Source organism: Columba livia, chromosome Z (assembly GCF_036013475.1).
Source record: "Columba livia isolate bColLiv1 breed racing homer chromosome Z, bColLiv1.pat.W.v2, whole genome shotgun sequence".
Lineage (NCBI taxonomy): Eukaryota > Metazoa > Chordata > Aves > Columbiformes > Columbidae > Columba > Columba livia.
The window spans coordinates 37,558,890-37,584,003 of record NC_088642.1 but is presented as its reverse complement, the minus strand read 5'-3'; the positions used below and the strand labels follow the sequence as shown (position 1 = coordinate 37,584,003).

General features: G+C 36.4%; 1 protein-coding gene across 2 annotated transcripts in view; it reads left to right on the top strand.

Moving 5' to 3' along the window:
• Positions 1–25,114, top strand: part of MAN2A1 (mannosidase alpha class 2A member 1) — a 112,245-nt gene that overhangs the window by 62,471 nt on the left and 24,660 nt on the right. For both annotated transcript variants that reach the window (XM_065046649.1, XM_065046650.1), the window contains exons 13-16: positions 12,321–12,486; positions 14,063–14,293; positions 14,406–14,528; positions 21,135–21,249. In XM_065046649.1, coding sequence (XP_064902721.1) covers positions 12,321–12,486; positions 14,063–14,293; positions 14,406–14,528; positions 21,135–21,249 — 635 coding nt within the window. The remainder of the gene's footprint in view (positions 1–12,320; positions 12,487–14,062; positions 14,294–14,405; positions 14,529–21,134; positions 21,250–25,114) is intronic.

The window sequence follows — 25,114 nt, the reverse complement described above, 5'->3', positions numbered from 1 at the left end:
TTGTCTGTGTTTATTGTGAATGCTGTTTTCTTGAGGATGTTCCATGATTTGTTCTTGAGAAAGCCACGCAAAGGTCCTGTTTCCTGTGAGAGCAGTGGGGTCGAATATGTGCCTGATTCTCTGCCTTTTGCATGAGCAATGGGTATTATGAAGATATATCTGTAGAGTTATAAAAGGAGAATTGGTAGGAATGTGTGTGTGGTTTCTCTCACCTTTATTAACGAACCTGAAGTTTTACTTCGGTTTTATCATTAGGAAGGGCATTCCTGGAACTTTTTTTTTGAAGCTTGGTATCATTGCTTTTAATTATTTCTATGTTAACTAGAACTGTCAGCCATTACTGCTTTTAGAAAGAATGTATGCTTTGAACATTTTAGCTCTGTTTCTAAACTAAGCATTTAACTTCTTCAGATGCTGTTTTGATCATAGCATGATTCTGTTTTGTGTTAGTTAAAACTCTACAGGAATCTTGTGGACTTACTTGTTTATTGGTAGTATCTCTTTTTTTATATTTCTTGATGTCATCAGTATGATTTTTATAATGAAAAACTGATCTTTGGATAATAAATTCTGTTTCCACTTTTTTTTTTTTACATTATGAAAACAACACAAATTTATATTGTGTGCTTGTAGTTTCAAATTGAGATTATGAAAAAAATCCAGTAGGAATCTAAACTAGAAAATGTCTTGTTTAGGAAGAGGCAAAAATCTTAATATTTGTTAATATATAACAATATTTGATTATATATATTCAAGATTAATATTCTACTCTATAATCAAGAGCTTAATTGGATTATAAGGGTTTCTGCTTAGATAGCAATTGATTGCGGTTGTTTTTTTTCTTTTTTTTTTTTTTTTTTTGTTGTTTGTTTGTTTGTTTTGGTTTTTTTTTTTTGTTTTGTTTTTTTTTTTATATCTGTTACAGTATTGGTATTCCCAAATTAGGATTCTTAAATTTACAAGAAGAAAAATCTACTTAGATTTTGTCCGGTCAATGCAAAGCCCCTTGGGAAGGTATCGGAATCTCCTTTTCAGGAGAACTTCATTTTGTCTGACTATATAGAGGAGAACTGTTTGCTTAACTTGAATTTTTATTAGAACACCCAGTGTCACAAGTTTCATGTTTAGATCTGACAGTGTATAATCATAGAACTGTTTTGTTTGGAAAAGATCTTTAAGGTCGAGTCCAGCCGTTAACCTAACACTGCCAAGCAGCTGAAGTCACTTGGTTCATTCAGCCTGGAGCAGACTGACGAGAGACCTCGATGCCAAGCTACAGCTTCCTCAAAAGGGGAGGAGTGGGGGCAGGTGCTGATCTCTTCTCTTTGGTGACCAATGACAGAACCCTAGGGAATGGCAGGAAGTTGTGCCAGGGGAGGTTTAGGTTGGACATGAGGAAAAGGTTCTTCCCCCAGAGGGTGGTGGAGCACTGGAACAGGCTCCCAGGGAGGTGTCACAGCCCCAAGCCTGACAGTGTTCAAGAAGAGACTGGACAACACCCTCAGACACGTGGTGTGAACTGTGGGGTTGTCTGTGCAGTATTTGGACACAGTCATCTTTATGGATCCCTTCCAACTCAGGACATGCTGTGATTCTAAGCCCACTTCTAAACCATGTCCTTAAGAATGTCATTTATGCACCTTTTAAACACCTCCAGGGATGGTGACTCAACCATTTCCCTGGGCAGCCTGGTCTAATGCCTGACAACCCTTTTCATGAAGAAGTTTTTCCTAATACCTAATCCGAACCTCCTCTGGCGTGACTTGGGGCCATTTCCTCTTGTCCTATCACTTGCTACCTGGGAGAAGAGACCAACACCCTCTGTGCTACAACCTCCTTTCAGGGAGTTGTAGACAGCGATAAGGTCTCCCCTCAGCCTCCTTTTCTCCAGGATAAACAGCCCCAGTTCCCTCAGCTGCTTCTCATCAGGCTCGTGCTCTGACCCTTCACCAGCTTCATTGCCCTTCTCTGAACTAGCTCCAGCACCTCAATATCTTTCTTGTTGGGAGGGGCCCGAAACTGAACACAGTGTTCAAGGTGCAGCCTCACCAGTGCCGAGTACAGGGGCAGATATCAGTATATCTGAGACTACAGCTCTTGGATCATAAGGTTTTCCTCACAAAATACTTTTCTAGTTAATTGAATGTTTAGGTTTGTACAGTTATAAACACTAATGATTTCAGCATCTCTGCTGTATCTCAGAGGTGGTATACATTGAAGCTGTAGCAATTATTGAAACTAAGTGTGGTAATACAGGGTATTTCAAAAAGATTAGCCCAATTTCAAAGCAGTGGTGATTTCAGATTGGGTCCGTCTTTTTGAAACACCCAGTATAATTGTGTTGATGCATTTTAAAGCATACTTTCCCTGTAGTTTCATTTGGTGTTTTGAGCTTATGTTGGTGTAGCATTTTCTGAAAGTTCACTCTCAAAATAGACAGACAAAAATTTAAAAAAAAACAAAACCAGAACACAAACCCAAACAAAATAAAAACCACAAACACAACAAGCAAGCCACTAACCCAAACAAGAACGTAGAAGTAAATCTGATCCCCTTTTTCAAAAACTGAAAAGCAAAAAAGCAGATTTAGTGTCATGTTTTAATGCCACACTATCATTTAATTTGTAGTGGGTTTGTTGTAAATACATTTTTGCCAGTGCTACCTTCACTCTGTTAACAGACAAACTTGGTAGTTGCCTAGCTGTTACTTAAATGTTCATTGATAATTGTTGGATATCATATATTATTCAAGTTGTATATTTGGGTATTCATCTGAGCAGGGTGGGGTTTTTTGTTCAAGTGAGGCAAAAACAAAAAACCCAGGAAATTATTTAGATTATAAAATCACAAATTATTTTCTGTTTTTGTCAATCATGCCAATAGAATGTAAATAGAATTTGAAGTCTTAGTGGGAACAAACTATATAGGATTAGTATTTAAACCCATCTTAGTTAACTGGAGCAAATATTTCATAGTCAAAGAAAGAAATGAAGTAAGCAAGTTGAAGGATTACACACCACATGGAAGAATAATGTAGGGACCAACCAAATAGGCACTAGTGAAGCAGAAAAAGACTAGGCATTACGGAAGATCAGATTGATAGTTATTCGTATGGTACTGGAGGCAGTTTTGCTTTTGGATGATTTGAATGGAAATGTACTATGTAAAAAATACGTCTGAAATAGTGTTCTATACTCAGAGTGATGGAGATGAGATTTTGTGGAGGTTTAACGAGGAAACAGGAGTACTCAGACCGAAGAGATGTTGAAAGAGCATCATCTGTTCAGCCTTTGAAAAGGTTGATAATGAGGAATATAAATCTAGAAATACATACAGGTTTGTTACAAAGTGAATCATCCTTGCAGTGGAAAGAAGGAGGACATCACTGGAAGAAATATTGTTTTCTGTGAAGTAATTAAATTTAATTCTATATTAGCAAAATGGGTGCTTGGGCTGCAGAACAGTATGAACAGTTTTTGATGTTTTCAAGAATAGTGATTGCAGCATTTGTCCAATGTTGTTCTGTTGAATCTTATTCTTGTTTAGAGGTCAAACTACAGCAACCTTTTAGTCCACTGTTGTATTATTTGTAATTAATATCTACATTTGCTTTTTTTTCACCTGAATGTAGTGTTGAGAGTTCTAGTAAACAAGGGTATTTTGCAGTACCCAGCATGGCCTAAGGTTATGGGCTAATCTGTTTTGTAAATACTGTCTTTTATTCGAACAACTGAAATAAATGAAAAGAATGGACTAGCTTAAGGCATGTAAGACCTTCCAGTGACCTGAAATGTTACCTGGTGTTTGTATGAGAACTAGTTCCTATAATGAGAGAATAGCTCTGCTTACAACTGCTGTCCCTAATGCACAAGCACAGCAATTTATGCTGTTTGTCATATAGGCAAAAGGAATTTCCTGTTTAGAATAAAAAGTTTTTCCTCTGACAAATGTCATTTTGGCACTTGGCAGATGTGCTCTAAAAGGAAGTGTTTCTGTATTGCTTTTGATGAAAGAGCTGTCTGAGTGTTGGGTATTTTAACGGTTTTACACATTAACGGTTTGCAGAGTAATACATTTATTTTATTTTGAACTTTTTTTTTTTTTTTTACTGTGGGTAGGTATGTTTCCAATGAGATCAGAAGTGTTGAGTAATAACTATTTACGTTAGTAGCAACAGATCAGTCCTCTATAGGAATGCAAAAGTCAAGGCTTATTTTCTGATACTGGGAAATTCTGGATTTTGCCACTACCTCTCCCTCGCCCCATATATATGTAGCATGTATAGTAGATGTATGTATCCTGTTGTATTTAGGAAAAAAAAAATCCTAAATCCCTAACATCATATTTCTCTAAATTAGTTGGTATGGTTTGACATGAAAGTATATTTTCCCGTCTGGGGTGGGGGGGGGAAAAAAAGGCAACCTCTGCAGAATTATTCAATCTCTTAGTTATTACTGGTTTTCTTCCTTTCTGAATATGAACTAAGAAAATTATTTTTGGATTATTGGACAAGTAATGCATATCTCTTAATAAATACATTAAATAATTGTGTAGGGGCTTATGGACTTTTTAATTCAAAATTAACCGAGAGTTTGATTTCCACATTCTTAATTGCCATGTTCTGAATTTGGTTCCTTACTTTTTGGTAGGGTTTGCAACTATTAAAATAAAGTTGTGAACCAAATATCATTGGTAGTAGTTCAAGACACACACAAGTTTAGAGTTTGGTGTTTTGAATAGTGTATTAGAAAAAAGTATAATTTGGATAATATCAGGAAAACTTCTTAGATTTAAAAAAAAAAATATTCATGGCAGACGGGGAAATGAAGATAGTTTTAAAAATACCTGCAGTATCCAATTTTCTTAAAAATAAACATGAATCAGACTTCAGTGCTTTCAGGAACTAGATTAGTCACATGATTTTAATGCGTGAGATTTTGAGTGACTTAGTCCAAAACTTTCTTCATTACCTAACTTTCTTGCTAAATAAATTTTGAATAGGACTGAAAAGTGTCTCAAAATGCTGTGAAACGTTTCAATTCTAAAGCTCAATTTAGTAACTGATAGAAGAGTTCTAGAAAAAAGCATTTATCTGCCATCAAGGAGAGTGTCATGATTACGAGCCTGCACAGTTGGCTTTTGATGATTAGTCTTGTTCTTAAAGGAATATTAAGAACATGGTTTGAGATATTAGGATATGTCTACTTCTTCTAGAACTAGAAGAGCAGCATGACCAGATGATTCCAGATGGTGTCCCAAATCCCCTTTTTTGGGGGGGGGGGGGGGGGGTGGGGTGTGGTAAAAAAAAAAGTTGATTAAGGGACAATTCAGGTTGTATATATATGGCATTTATATGGCATCTGTTTTCAGAACGATTAGTTTGTAGACTCCTTCCATCTTTAGTAATTCATAGCAGAAATGCACGCAAACTTGACCAGATATGGAGAAAAATGCATGAGGGTACCTGTATTTAACATGTCACTTTAATCGTACTAATCAGACTAAGGAGGCCTTGACTCTTATGTGAGAGACCGTAAGAGCTTTGAACATAACTAAGTAACTTGATATAACTTTTTTTTTCCTAACCTAGTGTTTTTAGTACATATTCAGCAGAGGTTTTCCTCTTAAGAAAAAGGAATTGTTATGGTTAGTTTTTGCTCCAAGTTTTTTCTTACGGCCCTCTGAAGCAATGAGAGAACTTTTTAAATAACACAAGTGATTTCTGTAGTCCAGTTATTTTTTAGGTTTTTTTCTGTATTAAATAGTTGAGAAAAGTAAGTCTCTATTACATGTTTCCTTGGGCTTCAGTGCAAGGAAGTTGTAACGCTTTTCTTCATGGGAGGTTGTATGTGTTTGCAATGCACAGATAAATGTCTGTTTTAAGTAGATGGTTGTGGTTCTGATTTTTTATGATTCTAGATTTCTCAGGCTTTTCTTTTTTTTCTTAAGCCTCCAATTTACAGCAGAAGTAACATAATACAGTTTTTTTAATAGTATTTTTAGTGGCTGCCATGTCAAGCAGTGCTTTATGGAGTTTAAATACTAATCTCCATTTTGTTTCCACCTCATACACATCAGTATGTACTAATTAAACAATGTTACTATCTACTGACTCTTGCATCTTTCAAAGTATATTTTGAGATACGGAATGTTTTTTATTCTCTCCTGGTCCCCCATTTGATGTCTGGAGTTTTTATTGTTTTATCATCCCAGTGAGATGACTTTGCTTAGAGAATTTCAGTTTTGTTTAGAATTCCAGAATCTTAGTTCATCAAAGTCCATCAAATGCTGACATGTCAGAACACTTTTCTAGTTGAATTCTGGTTTCTAACCCACCAGTCCTTCTGGTGATTTTTAACATATGCAGAGTTACTTCAGTTCTTTTCTTTAGGGCTTAAAGCATTTTAATGTGTATTCATTATTTTCCCCTCCCTTTCATTCCCCCCACCTTTAACATTTCAGGAGAACTTACATGCTTAGATTCTTTTTTGTTCTTCAGTGGAAGACTGTTGACATAGCATATGATTTGGTTTTGTGGCTTGTATCTTTTCTCAGTTTTGGATGTACTTGTAGCAGTTTTGGTTTTTTTTCACCACCTAGCTGTTTTTTGGCTTAGCCTCTGTAATAGAAGAGGGAAAGAAACTAACCATCTTCATAGGTGCTGTTCATGTAACTTTGTGTTGAACTTGTGCATATGTGCCCAGAGAACTGGTTCTGATGAGCTACAATGGGGAATGCTCTTATCTGTCTGCAAAGGTTCATCAGAGAGTTTCTAGTAAAACTGATCAGTCTGAGATCAAGTGCCTCAGGGAAATGGTTCTCAAAGCAAACTTGAATAAATGTGTTCCACTGAGCAATGAAAGCTGTTGTCCTAAACTACTGTGAGTCCAAGTGCCTTGAAGAGGTGCTTTTCTGAATAATTCTTTGTCATGGATGATCCTCTAATATTTACTAGTAATGAGTTCTGGTTTCTCACATTAGTTGAATGCATAATTTGTGAAGACAGCATTGAATGAACTTTAAAAGAAAATTATAATTGTGTTGTAGGTGTTACCAGTACATGTGTGTATGTATCTACATATATGTATGCCCAAATGTTTACGCACATCAGCGAAGCTAAATGAGCAGCGGTCTGAAATACTGTAACTTTTAATTTTAAGAAACAAAATTTGGAATAGTGTTCTTTTAGGAGACAGAGATTTAAGTTGTTAGTGATCTGAATTTGCTTTATTCGTATTTTGCCTATGGATATAGGTACACCGGTTTAAATACTTTCTTGATAACTCCGTAAAGAAATTACTTGAAATAAGAATGGGGAATGGCTTTTTTTTAGCTCTGGCTGAAAATGTTTCACAGTAAGTTAAATCCTTACTACAGGAAAGACTAGTCAAAATATTCTTTGACACTTGTATGTATGTGTTTGATAGAAGGGTTTATTAATGGCATATGGTAGGCTATATAGGCAAAAAGATCATGCTTGTATGAATAAAATATACTCGTTCTGGGTTTCAGAGACCCAGAAAAGTGTAGGGTAAAGAAATTCTAGGTATATCTTTCCAAAGCTGACTGAAAAGCAGGTGGCAGGATCTGCTTTTCTAAAACCACAAATATTTGCATATCAGAGATGCATCCAGTTTAGGATTAAAAGCTCAAATCTGCACCTGTATCTCATTTTTGGGGGGGCTGAGTCCTGTTTATTCCTGCTCCTAGTGCACAGATGGAATATGTGGTCTCTTTGTGAGTAAATTTGCCATGGTTTTATCTGTAGAAAGTTATATGATTTCCTTTTGTTTCAATACTGTGTATATTAAAATAGTTTCAGAATTCCTTATTATCTTGAATATGCAAAAGAAATGATGGCTGACACTTGGCCGTAATGGTGTTTCTAAACTAAAATATTTTTGGGTAAAACTTTTAATCAGAGTTTTACAAGTAAGTATTAAAAACCCCTGTCGTGGTTTAACCTGAGCTACCAATACAACCACGATAGCTACTCGTTCACTCCCTCCCCCATCCCCCTAATAAGGGAGAGAATCAAAAGGGAATGGAAAAACTTGGATTGAGATAAACACAGTTTAATAAAATAACAAAATACTAATACACTAGTAGTAGATAGATATATATAATAGAAATAAAAGATATTCAAGGCAATTCCCCATGAACTCTGTCCACACCAAGCAGCCAGTCCCAGGAAGCCACACCCGGTCCCAACAGCTGATCCAAAAAGAGAAAGAAAAAAAAAAAAAAAAAGAGTTAAAAAGGCAGAAGAACCCAGAGGCCTCTGCAAAATGGCAAAAAGCCAAACTAAATGTCCCAACTGAAACTCCCTGGCTGCACCCCAGGTAGTGAGAGCAGAAGAGAGAAAAAAGTGGAAGGCCCAAATCTCCTTATATCTAAAATGTGACACTAATGGGATGGAATACTCTTATTGATCAGTCTGGATGTTAGTCAAGCTCTGCTCTATCCATGCCCCCCTTCCTCGATGCCTCACACCTGTTGGCAGAGCGCTCAGAATGTCCTTGGCTCTCAGACCAGAGCAATTAAAAACACTGACAGTGTCCCAGGTTATCATCTTCTTGTTCTCCAACTATGTCCAAATAATGACTGTGCTAGCTATAAAAAAAGAAAGGTTTCTAACTGCATGAAGAAAGTTGACCCATTTTCAGTCAAACCAGCACAACCCCTCATCCTTTATTTGGACAAAAGATGTGAGGTTTTGTAGTTTTTTTTTATGGTATTGCCAAAGACCAGTGATCTGAATAATGAAAGGAAACTAATTGCTTGCTATTTCTGAAAGACAGTAATATTTATGTTTTTGCCTTAAAATCTGGAATAGAGAACCTTTAAATGTTGTCAAGTAGCTTCTCTGTGCAATGTAACAACAGCAGTTGTATTCTACATTTGTGGAGGACTTCTTTTGTAATGATACAGCTTAGGCTCTTTTGTTTCATATAGAATTCTAAATAAAGGTAGTGGGATGTTATTTAAGGGTGGGAGCTGAATGATACTTCAGAAGTAATGTGATCTAATTACATTAATCAGTGCTTTTGTATGTGCAAAAGAAATACATCTTACTGAGTATAAATGCCTAAGTCCTGCTGAAATAAAATTTGAAAACAAAATACTAGCATCTGGGCAAAATTCCTGTATTTCAAATGCTGAAAAACTGCCCTGTCTTTACTAGCTTTATTCGACTGCCTTCTTACTCAGCATACACGTAATGTACTTATAATACATTGATTCAAGGTGTAAAGCATATGTACCTTGGTACAACAAGAGCTTTGTTTTGTGCAAATGTAAAAAAAAAAAATAATATATATATATATATATATAGTCTATAGAAATATAATGAAAATACAGCAGTTCCCGAGGTCTTTTATCATGGTTAAATTTGTCATGCAGCTAATTAGGATTGTGAAACATGTTTATATCAACAGGAAATGAACAAAGTTTCTGGAAATATTTTTACATTAATATGTCATTTGTTTGGCAGAATATTGAAATTTAATGAGGATGTGTAGTGTTACTAGAAATGAATGGTATGCATAAGCTAATATTTTATTTAGAGGCATAAGAATTGAGGAATTCCACTTTACAGAAAAAATAAAGGATTTTTGTAATATTCTGTTGATGAGAATAGTGATTTGTTCTGAGCTTTGGTATTGGATCATATCTTAGATCTGTATTGTTTCTGACACTGTTCTTACACTTCTTTCACAGTATATGACGAGTTTTTAAAGTATTTAACTTTTTTTTTCTTCCTACTTTTAAAGGAGTCTAGACAGAGAGCAGTGGTGGTTTAGTTTGGTTTCACCTCGCAATTGTTGCCAAAAAATTACATTAACATTTTAATTAAAATCTTATCCAAAATAAGACATCTTCAGTTAAGCGGAGGTGTAAAATCACCTATTGAAGTCCAGTGGAGGTTCTTGCAAAGTCTTCCTCAAGTTCTTAAAGACTCTAAAAGCTGTCCAAGGATGTGATTAACGATTGTGTTGTTTAGTAACCTAGGAGACTTGATCATGAAAAAGGGCAAAAAGAGCATCCTAAAGTGCTTTTTGTTGTGCTACAAGGCAATTTAACCATAGTTAGATGCACAAATATGCAAGGAAAATAGTAGTTATGCACCAAAGTTGTGACTTCAGCACAGGAATTTTTGTCTAGGGAGTTAAAAGAAAAATAATTTTTATGGAAAGATTTTTTTTTTTTTTATGGCAGGTAATGCAAAGATTCTGATAGAAAAAGCTAATATAGCCTCCGATTTTGTGTTTTTCAACTAGTGAGAAGTTGGAGTTGAGCTTTCCTAGTGATTGTGAGGTAATAGGGTAGCGGTGAAGGGCTATGAAATTGAACAGCCTAAGTTTGATACAGAAAAAAGAGGGAGACAGTGACAGATAAGGGGACAGTGGTGGCTTCGCTAGATTGACAAGGATTCTGAGTATCCATAGAGCAAAGCTGCATTTGTTAAAATTAAACTAGTGTTGTAAAAAAGAATCAAAATATGGGATGGAAAGGAAGTAGGTGAGATTTTTCAGTAGTATGGAGAAGAAGGAATATTTTTTGTGTTTTATCTGTGTTGCTTTCGTAGTTTAGTGGTGGATTAACTTAGTCTTTCTAATTTTACACTGAAATTGTGTAAAGTCTTCTCCCTCAGACTAAAGGAGGAGTTAAATTTGTGTTTTCTTATTAACTCTAAGCAGTTTATTGCTGCCTTTCAGCTGTGAAATTTTGCTGTTTCATTATTTCCAAAGTATCATCTCAGCACTTCTGTCTGCTGGCAGCCAGGCTTTATGGTGTCAGGGCGACCTCACTCTCCTCTGGCATGTATGTGGAAGAGGGCTACTACCCTCAGTCTGTTTAGAGCTGATGTTGGAAAAGAGAAGAGTTTAAAGGGTTTAGCTATGCGTTAGCTATGTCAGTAACTTGTTAGCAAAAGTGCCAGGCTAGTGAATAATGGAGAACAGAGCATCTAAACGTATGGGTAAGGAACCTGGAAGACTTACAGTCAGAATGTGAGATTATTGAAAGAGGTTCAAGCTACAGGTGATGTGTAAGTTAAAGACCCAAGTGACAGAATGAGATTTCTAGTTTGGGTGAAAGGAGACAATTCTAGATGAAGTGATTTCATCTGTGAAGGTGGTGATTGAATTTGAAGGCTAAGATGTGAAAGGAAAAGAAAGAAAACCACTGACAAAACCCTCAGGAGTCTTCATAGAGAACAGCAGAGAATGAGGATAATCTACTTTGAAGGAAAGCTGAAGGAGTGATTTCATAAGTAAGAAGTGGATGTCATAAAAACTGGTGCAGGATATTTCATGAAGAAGTAAACTATGTTTTACTGTGGGAAGGGTCAAGGAGGTTGCAGATAGAATATTGGTTTTGCTGTGTGTCTGAGAAATTATTAGCAATTTTGGCAAGAACATTTTTCCTTGTTAAAGGCAATTTTTTTTAAAGGACAAAATGAACAGAGGGAAACTTCAGAGAGCAGTTGTAAATAGTGAATACTTTGGGCTTGGCGTTGAAAAGACAAGAAGTACAATGATAGTCCTACAGATACATAAGGCACAGATGTTCTAGTGTAATTCTATTTTTCTATACGTTAAAATATACAAACCTCTAAAAAAAGAAAGTATGTGTATATATAGGCTAATAAAGTTACTCTATTCAGTTTCAGGGTTAGTTTTTTCAGTTAGTAACACAATCTGTGTTCAAATGGAAGAACAGACATAAGGTTATGTTAAAACTATTTATTCCATAGGTACATTATAAAAAGATGTCTATGTATATGCAGGCAGTTACCATAGGGAATTTTTGTAAATTATATTTAAAAAATTTTGAACTTTCCCTTATAGCAGAGAGAAACTAGTTGCTTTAAATAATATCTGATAAATATATGCATAGCAGGTTTTGTTCATTACTTCATTGTTTCTAAATTATGTTAAAGGAAAAGCAACTGTGCATAAGAATTTAATAGTTTGGCCTGAAAGATACATTTTAAATGCCTTTAAATGTCTCGGCTCTGCTTGCAGCTGTTGATAACAGTACTTCAGGAGCTAAGATGGCAAACTGATATATTTTTATTGTAACATATTTTCAAAATAGCTTGGAAAATAATAGCATTAAGAAAAGAAGATTGCCAACAATCGATGTTAAATATCCGTTGTTTCTCAGTTATGTTTTGCGTATTTATTTGTTGTGGTATGTACTATTGTTCTAACATTGTTTTAATGCTTTGTTTGTAAAATTTATGTGCAATAATATTAAACCTGAAGGAGGAATATTGCTTGCCAAAAAGTAATTTGGCAAATATGTTTTTGCAGGTATCTTTTGATATATAATCCTACAGAACAAGAGCGATTTTCAGTTGTTTCAGTCAATGTGAATTCACCCAGAGTTAAATTATTATCTCCTTTGGGAAGAGCTGTTGTGGTCCAGATCAGTGCTATTTGGGATGGAGCAACTACAGTATCACATGAAGCATATCAGGTATGCTACTCATAAGTAAGAAGCATTGAGGTCTTTTTTTGACAGATGTAGCTTCACAGTTAGAAGAAAACAGAAAGTGTACTTCAAATATTGGCAATTCTGTCTTCTGCAGATAATGCCATTAATTCAGTCATTTTAAGGAAAAAACACCTTGTATATTTAGCATGAATGTTTCTTAAATTGATAAGTTATTAAACTTTTGTGATATGGTGTGTTACATTTAAAAGTTCAGTTTCAGCTGCATTAATACAAAATGCTGAATATGTGTCTTTTCCCCTACCTTTCTAAAACAGTTTCGTCCTTCAAGTGATAACCTATACACACAGTCACAATCTGTATGTGCTCAAGCACTCCAAGCTGGATGATTTTAATGGCTTAAGTAGTTAGATTCTGATTTTTTTTTTTTTGGTGTGTGTGTGTCTTCCAGATATTGAGGCTAGGTAGTAATCTCTATTACTCTTCTACTCAGGCTAGACAGATGACTTTGAGTCCACATCTTGTTTTTGGTTTTAAACAAAGTTTCTGCAAATTTTTGAATCATACGTCATTATAGAACATTGTCGTCAATGATCACACATCAGAAACTGTATTTTGTTAAATTCTTAGTGATATAATATTACTGTATTATTGTAATAGCACTGTGTCACTTTCAGGCTGAAATTCTTAGTTTGATTGCTTGTGACTTGTCAGCTAAGTTGAACTTGTTTTGTGATAATGTTCCTGTGAAGATAATTCGATAAGTGTCTTCAATTGTCCTTCAGTTGTGGATTAACCCTAGTAAGCAGCTCAGCCCTACACAGCCAGTTGCTTACTTTCCCCAGTGAGATGGAGGAGAGAACTGGAAGGGTAACAGTGAGAAAATTCAGTGATTGAAATAAATACAGTTTAATAGGTAAAGAAAAAGCCATGTATGCAAGCAAAGCAGAACAGGGGATTCATTCACCACTTCCCATGGGCCTGCAGGTGTTCAGCCATCTCCAGGGCAGCAGCGCTCCATCACATGTAACTGTTACTTGGGAAGACACCATCACTACCTATGTCCCATCTTCCTCCTTCTCCCAGCTTTTGTTGCTGAGCACAATGCCATATGGTCTGCAGTATCTCGTTGGCTGTCCCAGCTGTGTCCCATCCCAGGAGGCAGAGCAAAATCAAGTCCTATTAAAATGTATTTTGCTGGCTTATGCCAGGTGGAATAAATCTGTTGGCTGTTGTCAAGGATTTAATGTACTAGCTGCATTTATTCTGGAAGTAATGGAGGGCAACGAAGGGGATGCCCTAAAAACCATGATTTATCTAATTGATGAAGTGCTTCTCAATAGCTACTTTGTCAACTTCTTGTGTACCACCATCCTCCTTGCTGCTGCGGCAGCATGAGGAGCAGAGAAGGCTCTGATGCTGCATAAGCAGTGCTCAGTGATAGTTGAAACATCTTTGTGTTGTCCACATAGTTACTACAAAAACATAACACAACTTGAGCTATTATGAAGTAAAAGGGGAGTTACTGTGAGCATAAATTTAGTATAAAAAGTTGATACTTTGGTATTTTTAATAATGGCTTCTTCTTTGCTCCCAACAGGTCTCTTTTGTGGCGCATCTACCACCTCTGGGACTTGCAGTTTACCAGCTTTTGGAAGTTGAGAATTCAGAAGCAGTTTTAGCAGACTATAATATATATATGAGGAATAGTAGGCCGGAGAAGCCAGACAGACTATTCAAGATAAAAGAAATGCAGAATTCTATGGATAATATAATATTAGAAAATTCTTACATGAAACTGTGGTTTTCTGGAATGTCTGGATTACTGGAGGTGTGTTACATTATATTTCAGAACATTATGTTTTACTTTTTCAAGAACTTCTGTTCTTATTTGTGGAAACCCAAATGTGTCAACTATTTCAAACATGATTCTTTGTCCTTAGAAAATAAATACCAAAGAAGATGGTAAAAATCATCAAATGAAGGTGGAGTTTGCTTGGTATGGAACTACAAGTAACCGGGATAAAAGTGGAGCTTATCTCTTCTTACCTGATGGAGATGCCAAGGTAAGTCTTCCATTTGCAGAGAGATTCTAATCTTGAAGTGAAGCATTCTGCAAAGACAGATTGGAAGAGCTAGTATTCCCCAACCCTGAAATACGGCTATGTGGCTCAAAATAATGACATCTGTTATTGAAATGATTGGCAGGACTTCGTACTTCATAACCTTAGATTTGGGTAAAAACACAGCTTTACTTTGAAAGTTTAAAAATATACAGAATATTTAAGATACGCTTTGCAAGAAATCCAGTGAGATGTGAACATTTGCTATCAGTAAAATAAGTTTACTTTCACTTCCTGTGGTGAGTGTATAGGACATACTGATTCATTTCTGCATTTCTTCACTTTTCTGGTTCTTCAGATTTCTTTATTGTGAATGAGCGGCTTCCAGTTCAGAGTGTAGTACTTTTTTAGCTGATATTAGCATATGTAGTTTAATATAGTAATTAAGATACTGAGTCCCAAGTGATGAATATAATGACGGAGTCGCAAGCAACTATTCTGATTTATTATACTTGTCTAGGGTTATCAGTATTTTTAGCTACATAATTATTGGAGGGCAACAGCATACTCCTATTAGTTTTCAAATTGGAAATTCAGAAAGGACAGTGTTCTTACACTGACTTAATTATAATGCAGAATCTACTGTACAACTTTGGAAACTGGAGAAGTGGTATTTCAGAAAGGAAATGGTGAAATAATGAACACTTTTAAGAAGCTAGTTAGTTTGCAGAATATTTCTTCTGCCCAGTTTCTCCTGGGAAAACTTAAGTTGCTTCCATAAAGCAAGCTTGGAGTTTGATGTTTACCAATTCAGGAAATAGGCAAGAGTAATCATTCTGGTTTTTGTTGTTGTTGTATGTGTGGATCAGTCTGAAAGTAGACAGAACAGTTTCCTTTCCTTTTAGTATTCTGTCCTAGAAGCACGTATTTTCATATCTGTGAGTTGGCAGTTTTAAACCTTTTAGTATATTTAGTCTCGTAATTGTTTGTGTGATTTACATTCAGCAGGGTTCACTCATTCTTAATGATTCTGTCCCTGCTCTCTCTGAAGTGTCGAAGTAGCTCAGTGGCAGCCTTGAGTCAGGACACCAGTGTGAAGTCCAGGACAATAACACAGAGCAGATGCTCCATGCTGCAGCTCTGGAGATGAGGCAGTGCTCCTATCGTGTCTTTGTATTTTTTGCAAAACAGAACAAAAGCAAGGTACCAGCGAAAAAGACAGGCAGTATCTTAATTTTTTAAAATGTCTGTGCTGCTTAACTTATTGACAATGTTATCAAGGTTTGGAAGGAAGGGACTACCTTGGACCTCACAACAAATGTAAACAAAAGCATCCTGCCTATGCAGGCAAAACATGTTTGTATATCTGGTGATTTTGTGAAGGATGACCAATTCCATAAACTTGTTAGATCTGGGGAAGGGGCAAATCAGTATTCAATAAACTTTGAAATGGTTAGGTGTCTGTATTTTCTTCCGTGTATTCAAGATGAGCTAGTATGTGATCATCTACTTACAAGCCTGCTCAGTATCGATAAGGAATAGAAAAAAACAGGTTTTTTTTTTTCCCAAGGAGTCAGATGCTGAAGTGTTTGGGGGATCAATGTGAGTGGTTCATTTTCTTGTTTTACAAATAAATTTTTCAGAATCAAAGTGGATTTCTTTGATAGACCCAGACTGGGAAGCTGCAATTCTCCCTCAGGCAGCTGTGTCTATGCACATGTGTGTATGAGTTGCTGTATGTATTTATGTACTAACAGAATATACAAGAAAATATACTGCATTTTTTTTTGTTGTCCCACAGGATCTCTAGTTCTAGAGCTTTTCTCCTTTTTTTCCTCTTCACACTTTATTTCAATGGTTGGACTTCCTTTACTGGTGATGATCTCTGACTTTCATAGCTGCAGAGGCTGCTACTAGCTTCAAAAAACTGTTTTTGAGACAGGTCCTTTTTTAATATGTCAGAGTTACCTCTTGCTTCTACTTCTCACAGAAGAACACATATCTGAGTTGTCTAAATGCCTGGCCTTCAAAACTAAGCAAAATATAATGGTATCTTTCTGCATTTTTATAAATGAGCTTGGGGTGTTCCACTGCCCAAAAGGAGAGAGACTATCCGTTTAGAGTATCCTGCTGGATCTGTCTTCAGATCTGGCCTCTCAAAATGATAGAGGACCTTCATTCAAGCATAGCAGCCTTATTTTCAATGCTTGTCCTGTTTTTGCATGCCTGATAGCAAGAAAAGACAAGTACGCAAGCACCGCTACCTGGCAGGTACTCAAAATACTCAAGAATCAGTCTCTGTTCTTTCCTTGGTGCTATGTATTTTCCTCAGACATTGTGTCTGTCATCTAAAAATCTGCCCCCATATTGGGGGGGTTGGTTTTGGAGACAAAGTATTCAGGTGACAACCATCTTCTTCTACCAAGTAATTCTTAAAACTCAGTGCTCCAGAGCTCATAGTATTTGATTTTTATTCCCCACCACCCCAATGCAGTATAATCTCAAACCTTTCCAAATGAAGGGTAGTCTGCTGTTGAGAGGCAACTTTTCCTGTAGGCTTTGTCTTGTCTTCTTTTTCTAAAATCTCAGGCATATCAAGAGCAATTCAGACAGTGTTGGAAAGCTTTCCTCTAGGCATAGTTTATTTGACTTCCACATCAATAGTGCACTGCACTGCCAGAAATTTCTAGGCCACGCTAAGATAGTTTGTATTGCTTCACTTGACTACAGGGGGAAGGCTTACTGCCCATGCTTCATGCCTTCAGGCTGCAATATGCCATGACAGCTTCTATGCAGGGCAGTAAACCTTTAAGTGAAGGCATCTCTCCAGTTGTCTCCGCCCCCTGGCACTTAGGCACCCCATTTGATGCCAAGTATTTTAAGATATCATAGGGAGCTATGGGATATTATTTTGCTCCAAGTATTCTCTCTTAAAATTTCTAGCTCACTTCTCTTGCCACTCTGTCCTTTAAGGCAAGGTTATCGTATTTCTCTTGAATAAGAGTACTGAAAAACAGTTTCTGGACCCTTTGACCCATAGTTCTGTTATCCTGTGTCTGAAAAAACTGCTTTCCAGGCTGAACAAAACCTACAACAGCAGACTACTTAATCTTGTACAACAGAACTCATTCCAGTGGAGCTGAGTGGAACAGATTTTACAGTAGTCACATTCATTTTAACTGTTTAGAAGTGTAGTCTTGGGACTACCACTGGGCATTAGACCCAGATATTTTTATTCCTAGTTTAGTGTCTGAGTAATCATAGAACCCTTCACTCTGGAAGGTCATTTAATCCAATCTCCCTCTCAGAGTAAACACTGAATTTAGACCAGGGCTTTGTCCAGTCAGTTTTGCAAATAGTTCCTTCCACTTAGAAATGAAAGTGGTTTCTGTCTGAGTAGTAGGAGACCCATTTCTGCATTTTGGTCAGACTTCCACATCAAAAGTATCTTTATATTTCAGGTCCAGGACCATGATCGTTTCACAGGGCTCTATGCATCTCTCCAAGGATCTTTACAGTGATACTATAGTAATTTCATGTTCTATGCATGAAGATATTTTGGTGCTTAAAAGCCTGATTCAGTGAAATGTTTTCAGCATGGCAAAACCTGGTCAGTTGTCTGTTTATAGGTTCTGGACTTTGTATGTCTCCTCATGACTATCAAGAAATCACTTTCTAAGATTTTTGTTTTTCTAGGCACTAAATATGGATTAAGAGGCTTCCCTGTTCTCTCAGTACAATTTTCTTCTTGTTTTTTCTCATTTGCCCAACAGTTGGGAAGCAACAGACATCCTTGAGAACTTGAGTATACATCATAGCTCTGCTCTTGGTGTCAGAAAGAACTTGTCTAACCCCTAAAGCCACATGAGAGCATGTGCCTTTATGACTCTCTTTACTCATGTGTACCTTTTCCCTGCAGTGTGTCTGAACTAGAGGCCTGCAAACTGGTTTTGGTACATTTCTCTCTTTTTAAAAAAATAATAATTAATTTCAGACAATATTTGCAAAATGGCAGTTCCTTTTCTTTCCAATCACCTTTTCTTTCCATATAGTTCAGAAGGGTAATTATGATTGCCTTTATTTTCAGCTGGGAGCTGATCAGGCTACAGGAGACTGAGTGTGTAAACTTGGTGTTTGTGGCAATATCCCAGAATCTGAGAGCTGTTAAATGCATCTTATTTCAGTTTTCTACTCGTGTAGGAACTATGTATTTTGGTACTTGTCAATGTCACAATCATGTTTCATACTAACAAGCTTGATGGAACAGTGTTCCTTCCAAGGATTTTTTTTTTTTACTATTTAAAAAAATTACTTCAAGTCATTTTTAATAAGAGTAAAACCTTTTGCATTCCTTTGTCACCCATCCAGCATCTCTCCGTTTTGCTGGTTTGATCCTGGATAGCTCCAGTGAGAGCCTTACTGAGAAATGCTCTTACAAACAACAGAAATAAGCCCATAAGATACGTGTTACTTTGCTAACAGAATGTATTTGATAGGCTGATGTTTGTGTGAGTAGTATTCTCCTAAGTAGTAATTAGTGAGAGTATTTGCTTGGCCTGAATATCCCAGGTATCTCAGTTAATTTTCTGAGAGTTTCTTTAGCTGCTGTTTCAGTCCTTCATTGCTAACTTGAAGCTCTTTATGTTGCCCTGCAGGTAGGATTTTGAAGGGTTTGGTTATTGCACCTTCCTGTCAGTAATCCAGTTTGTCTGTGGGATGGTAATCTAAACATACTTCTAGGAGCATGTAGTCACCAGGTTAAATGAGTTTGTCTTCTCTAGCTGTGTGTGATAGATAAGCAGATAGATAGCAACGTCTCCTGCCAGAAGAAAGGGGGAGATTCAGTCTGCATTTACTGATCTTGGCAGTTTTTTGTGGAGATAAAAGAACCAAAAGCCAGCTCAAATTCTAACCTAAGACGTGGTCTTCAAGTTTCCTTTATCCCAGACAGCTATTTCATCTGGCTTCTGTGCCCTCCTAATATTATGCTGCTCCTGGATTTGTCAGCTAGGAAATAGATTTTGCTTAGTAACTCTTGTCTCATCTTAGCAAGACAGACCCCTTGGAAGTACGCCATCATTATTTCATGTCAATTGTTAAGAAGTCAAAAAGACTCTTTACTCACTTGGGTTTTATACTGATTACCAGGATAAAATGTTGTTGTGATGATCTGTGGAAAAAACCCCTCTCTCCCTAAAATAACCAGTCTTACTGAAGTGTAAGCAACTATGATTCCTGTACCAAACTCCTGTATAAAGTACTCCCATAGTTGATAGCTGTAGAGTAGCCTCTTGGAGCTCTGGCCAAGCTTTTATTAAATGATGTTCTGTCTGAAGTTTTAAGAATAAATATGTAAATAGAAAGGCAAGCTTTTAGTCTTCAGAAGTTGCAGTTTATTCTTTTATACAATACTTCTTGAAATATTCTCTGTCAATGTACACATAGTTATTTGCTCAAAGATGAACAGGTGATATGTACTGGTACTTGTTCTCTGACATGTTTTGCCTCTGTGTATGTAATCTTGATTTCGTCTCTTCCTCAAAATGTGTTTGGTCTTTGGTTTCCTTGCTTGAGAAGAAAGAGCATGTTCTGTCCTTGTTACGACATTGGTACATACAGGAGGAGGACAGCCACACTCTGAGAGCTTTCTGCTTAGATCCCTCTGAATAATGTGTTTTCCTAGTATTTTGTTTAGTTTTTTTGAGTTAAGTCTTTATTATTGCTGTTACTTTGTAGTAGTAGTAGTAGGTGTTATATTTTAATTTTTGGCTTTCAACACACTTAATATCTAGCCTGTTTTTACCTTTGTAGCCATCCATGTATTTCTATATAGTGTACACAGTTCAGTTTGGGATCAACTGTTTTAAAAAAAAAGTCATCATTTGCTTAGCCAAGACTCAAAATACTGTAACTACATGGACAAATAATTTTCTTCATCTCTTTGGTTTGCATGTGGATAGGTGAAACTTTTGCCAGTCTTTGAGAGACATTAATAAGAAGCCAGTGTCCCTCTGGAGGTTTGTTAATGGTTCCCAGCTCTAGCTTGCATTCCAGGGGGCTCTCCTGGCAACTGTAGCTGTTTGTGATGAAGAAAAAGCTTCCTCTTTCATTTTCAAAAGGATATGCAAACTGATCCACAACACAGTGAAGAGGCAGCTTTCCCCATGCAGTGTGTACCACTGATACAGCAAACTGTGAGCAAACCAGACAGTCAAACCATTTGCCACAGATTATGGTACTACAGTATCTGATTACTGGTTAGCAAGTATAATTTTGATAGCAGAAAAGTTCCATCCAGATGTTTGCAGTATTAGTACATTACTCTGTTTAACTGTAGACCTTGTATCCATTAATCCTCATAAAATACCTGTGAGATATGTAGTGAAGGTTATCTTAGTTTTAGCTAAAGGAAAGGTGAGGCTTTGAAGAAAAGTTTCTGAATTTCAGATTAGGAGTAATTTTTTAATTACCAGTTTTTAGACTAGACTTAGAGAACAGTTTAAAAACTTAAGGTACTATTTAATATTTATTAAGTACTTTGATTTATTTATACTCTTTTGTGCAAAACATTTAAAATAATTATTCTAACTTCCGATTTTCTTTTTGTAGCCTTATATTTTTACAGATCCACCTACCATAAGAGTTGCTCATGGAAGACTTTTCTCAGAAGTTGTATGTTTTTTTCAACACGTGACACATACCATGAGACTGTATAAAGTCCAGGGTAAGAGTTGTGAAATTCTGTCTCTCTCAGCAGTTATTTTTCGTCACTAGAGTCTTGGATCTTACCTGTATTTTTAATGTTTGAATGCACTTCTGAACTAGCACAGAATTTGTCAGACTAAAGTATTTACCAGGTACAGTGCACCGTGATCCGTTTCTGAACATCATGCTGGTCATTAAGCTGACATGCTTAAGCTCAACAGATTTGCTGGAGGTACCTCTCATTATCAGGAAATGTTATGGTATACATTACCTACAAGGGGATCCTGAACTTCACTTGATCATCTGAATGCTGTAGGTAGCTGTAAATTACAAAAATGAGAAGAAAAATTTTAGAAATATCTTGGAGATTATGTAAAAACGTATTTTCTTTCATAGCCTCAAACTTATTTGAGGTACAACAATATCTTCTCTGAAGTCATAAAGAATGTAAGGTTATTTGGGTAGTGGTATAAATAGTGAAATCTGGTTTACTCCACAACTATAGGCACACTTTAGTTATTGCGAGCTTCCTCTTTATGTCCTTTACTGATGGAAGAGCTTGTGATGGAATAGGCTGTGTCTGTTAAGAGGCACCAGCACTGAACACGGGCTTATTGACTCTTAGGATGTAAATTCATATCAGTTTTCCTTGCTTTTCCTTCAGTATGGCTTTCATTTTTTATTTCTCTACTGTTCACTACTGATTTCCAAGAAAATTTGGGTAAAACAGTAACTTTGGAAACTCTGTACTCTTCCAAACTTGATGATTAAATTGGCCAGTGAAAAATGTGAAAGAGGGAGGAAATCATGGTGCAATTGCATAAAGTTGTTTTCCCATAGAAACTTGACTTAAAATGCTTGATTTTTGTAATTGAAGTAGGAAACATAGATTTTCAGTTGTTCATCTATTTATATTTCAAAAAAGTTATAGTAAATACAGCAACATTGGCTATGATTTTCAGTACTTGAAAGAATTTAAACATGTTTGTGTCAGCATTACTTTTACTGTAGGTGTCAAGATTGTTTTAATGGTTTTTAAAATTTTCTCACATTGAATTATTTTTTAAACACCTTCAAAAACAAATAATGGAGCTATAAATATTTTTAAAGTCTTCCTTGCTATTTTCTGTATTCCTTTTAGGTTTAAAAAATAATACTGCCAACAATACCTACTTTACAATCGCACAGAACTGATCTGCTTGATATTTTTTGTTGTTGTTGTTGTTGTTGTAATTTTTTTTTCTTTAGAACTAAAATGGATTTGGATGCCAAATTTTTTATGTAAGTGTATGCTTCAAAGTTTGAAGTTGCGAGTTTTTCCCACCTGCCATACAGTGATCAGAATTCCATTGCCAGCTCATCTGATACTATAATACTAAATCAAAATCTAGATCACGTTACTTATGAATATAAAACAAGATATTGTATATTAATTTGTTGTCAAAGATCCTAAGGAAACATGCTTATATTCAACACATTATTTTGTGTGACCGATATGTAAAATGGGCTTAGAGGAAAAAAAGGTACCTTGAGTTGAAGATGTATTAGGTTGCCAAAAAGATAAAAAGAAGGTTACTTTGGTCTCTGGGTTTTAGTAAATTAAACTTCTTAGCAAGGAGGGAACTTATATAAGGAGGTTGTTTGTTGTATTGAAGGGGAGGGAAAAAACCTGAAGAAAGCCTGAAAAGTCTCTCTTCTGGTTAGGGTGAGGTTGTTTGGTTTTTTTAAATGGATTTTTTGCAATACTCCCTTTACTGTGTTAGTAGGTGTCTACTAGTAGTATTTTACTTATATTTCACAGTTCACAGAAAATTAGTTGTTAGTGAAAATCGCTTGCTTGCCAGTAAACATAAGTTTACCTGTCATTTTTAGTGTGCTATGTTTGTTTCTTTTTTTTTTTTAATTTCCTTTGAACAGTTTTTAATTCATCACACTGTTCCAATACTTACATCATTACCTATCCAGTCATCATGGTGAAATTCTGTACCATGTTCCCAGCTTTTATACAGAAAAACGATGCAAGTGTTTTTATATATTTTTTTTCTCTGTTTACTTTTATGTTACATTTTTTATTGATATTTCTTCTTGTGAAATGGCCTTTTTCAAACTCTCAAAAATTGATGACTTTGCATCGTTTTGCTGAGGTCAGTTTCCTGGGCTTTGTAAGGGAAGTTATTTATATAGCATTACTTCAATTAAAAGAAGGTATCTTGAAGTCTTACTAGATATGTACAGTAAGAAAGCATGTGGAGAGAAATAAATATGTGTATGCGTATACATACAGTATGTTTTTAAATAAAGACCTGATATTCCTATTGTAACCTACCTTCTTTCCAGGGGGTGGGAAGCCTGATCATGTGGCTAATCCAGCTACTGGACAGTAACTTATGAGTCCTATAGTTTCTTCAGCAATTTTTATAAAACACTGCTTTTTCCACTTTTAGCTTTACAATTCTGTTTATTTTGAGCAAAAATTATTCCAGCTTGACAACTTTGTTCGGTAATTGACCAATTTTTAACTTCTTCTGGCATCTGGTTTTGATATCATCATGCTTTTCACAGAATCACAGAATGTTAGGGATTGGAAGGGACCTCGAAAGATCATCTAGTCCAATCCCCCTGCTGGAACAGGAACACCTAGATGAGGTGCACACAGGAGTATGTCCAGGTGGGCTTTGAATGTCTCCAGAGAAGGAGACTCCACAACCTCCCTGGGCAGCCTGTTCCAGTGTTCTGTCACTCTCACTAAGAAGAAATTTCTTCTCAAATATAAGTGGAACCTTTTGTATTCCAGTTTGTACGCATTGCTCCTTCTCCTATCATTGGTTGTCACCGAGAAGAGCGTGGCTCCATCCCCGTGACACTTACCTTTTACATATCTGTAAACATTAATGAGGTCACCCCTCAGTCTCCTCTTCTCCAAGCTAAAGAGACCCAGCTCCCTCAGCCTTTCATCATAAGGGAGGTGCTCCACTCCCTTAATCATCTTCCTTGCCCTACGCTGTTCCCTCTCCAGCAGTTCCCTGTCCTTCTGCAACTGAGGGGCCCAGAACTGGACACAATATTCCAGATGTGGTTTCACCAGGGCAGAGTAGAGGGGAAGGAGAACCTCTCTGGACCTACTAGCCACCCCCCTTGTAATACACCCCAGGATGCCATTGGCCTTCCTGGACACAAGGGCTCAGTGCTGGCTCATGGTCATCCTGTTGTCCACCATGACCCCCAGGTCCCTTTCCCCTACACTCTTCTCTAATAGGTCATTCCCCAACTTATACTGAAACCTGGGGTTGTTCTTGCCCAGATGCAAGACTCTACACTTGCCATTGTTATGTTTTGTTAATCTTTTTAACAGAAGCTTCTTATGTTTCATTATCTTCATCATTGTATTTTTGTGTTAACTCAAATTATGCAGTAGAAACGAGCACAGGGTAATGAATGGTCTGGTAATTTTAAAATTGTAAACTGAAATACTGTGTCATTGTTCAATGTACTCATGCTTTAATAGTCCTGCTTCAAAATAGTCGGAAAATCTCTGACTAAGGGTATAAAAAGTGGAGTGTGTAGATGCATTTTTTTCAGAACAGGCCTGGTAAAATAGAAGTAATTACATGAATCTAATGTGTTTGATTTACCAGCGTAGTATAATAGTCATTTGTAAATGTTAACATTTTAACAGTTGCTGGTACTGCTGCGGGTGGCATTCAGATTTTTAAAAAGATGTGTAAACAAATACAGAGCTTGACATCTTCCTCCTTCAGGTGACAGAATCACAACCCTGACTGCATTTTGTGTGCTAAATAATAGCATAAAAATTGAAGCAGGTGATGCTTTCAGCATTACATTGTGTAAAAGTTCAGAGGTTTTGTTTTAGAATTTGACAAAGA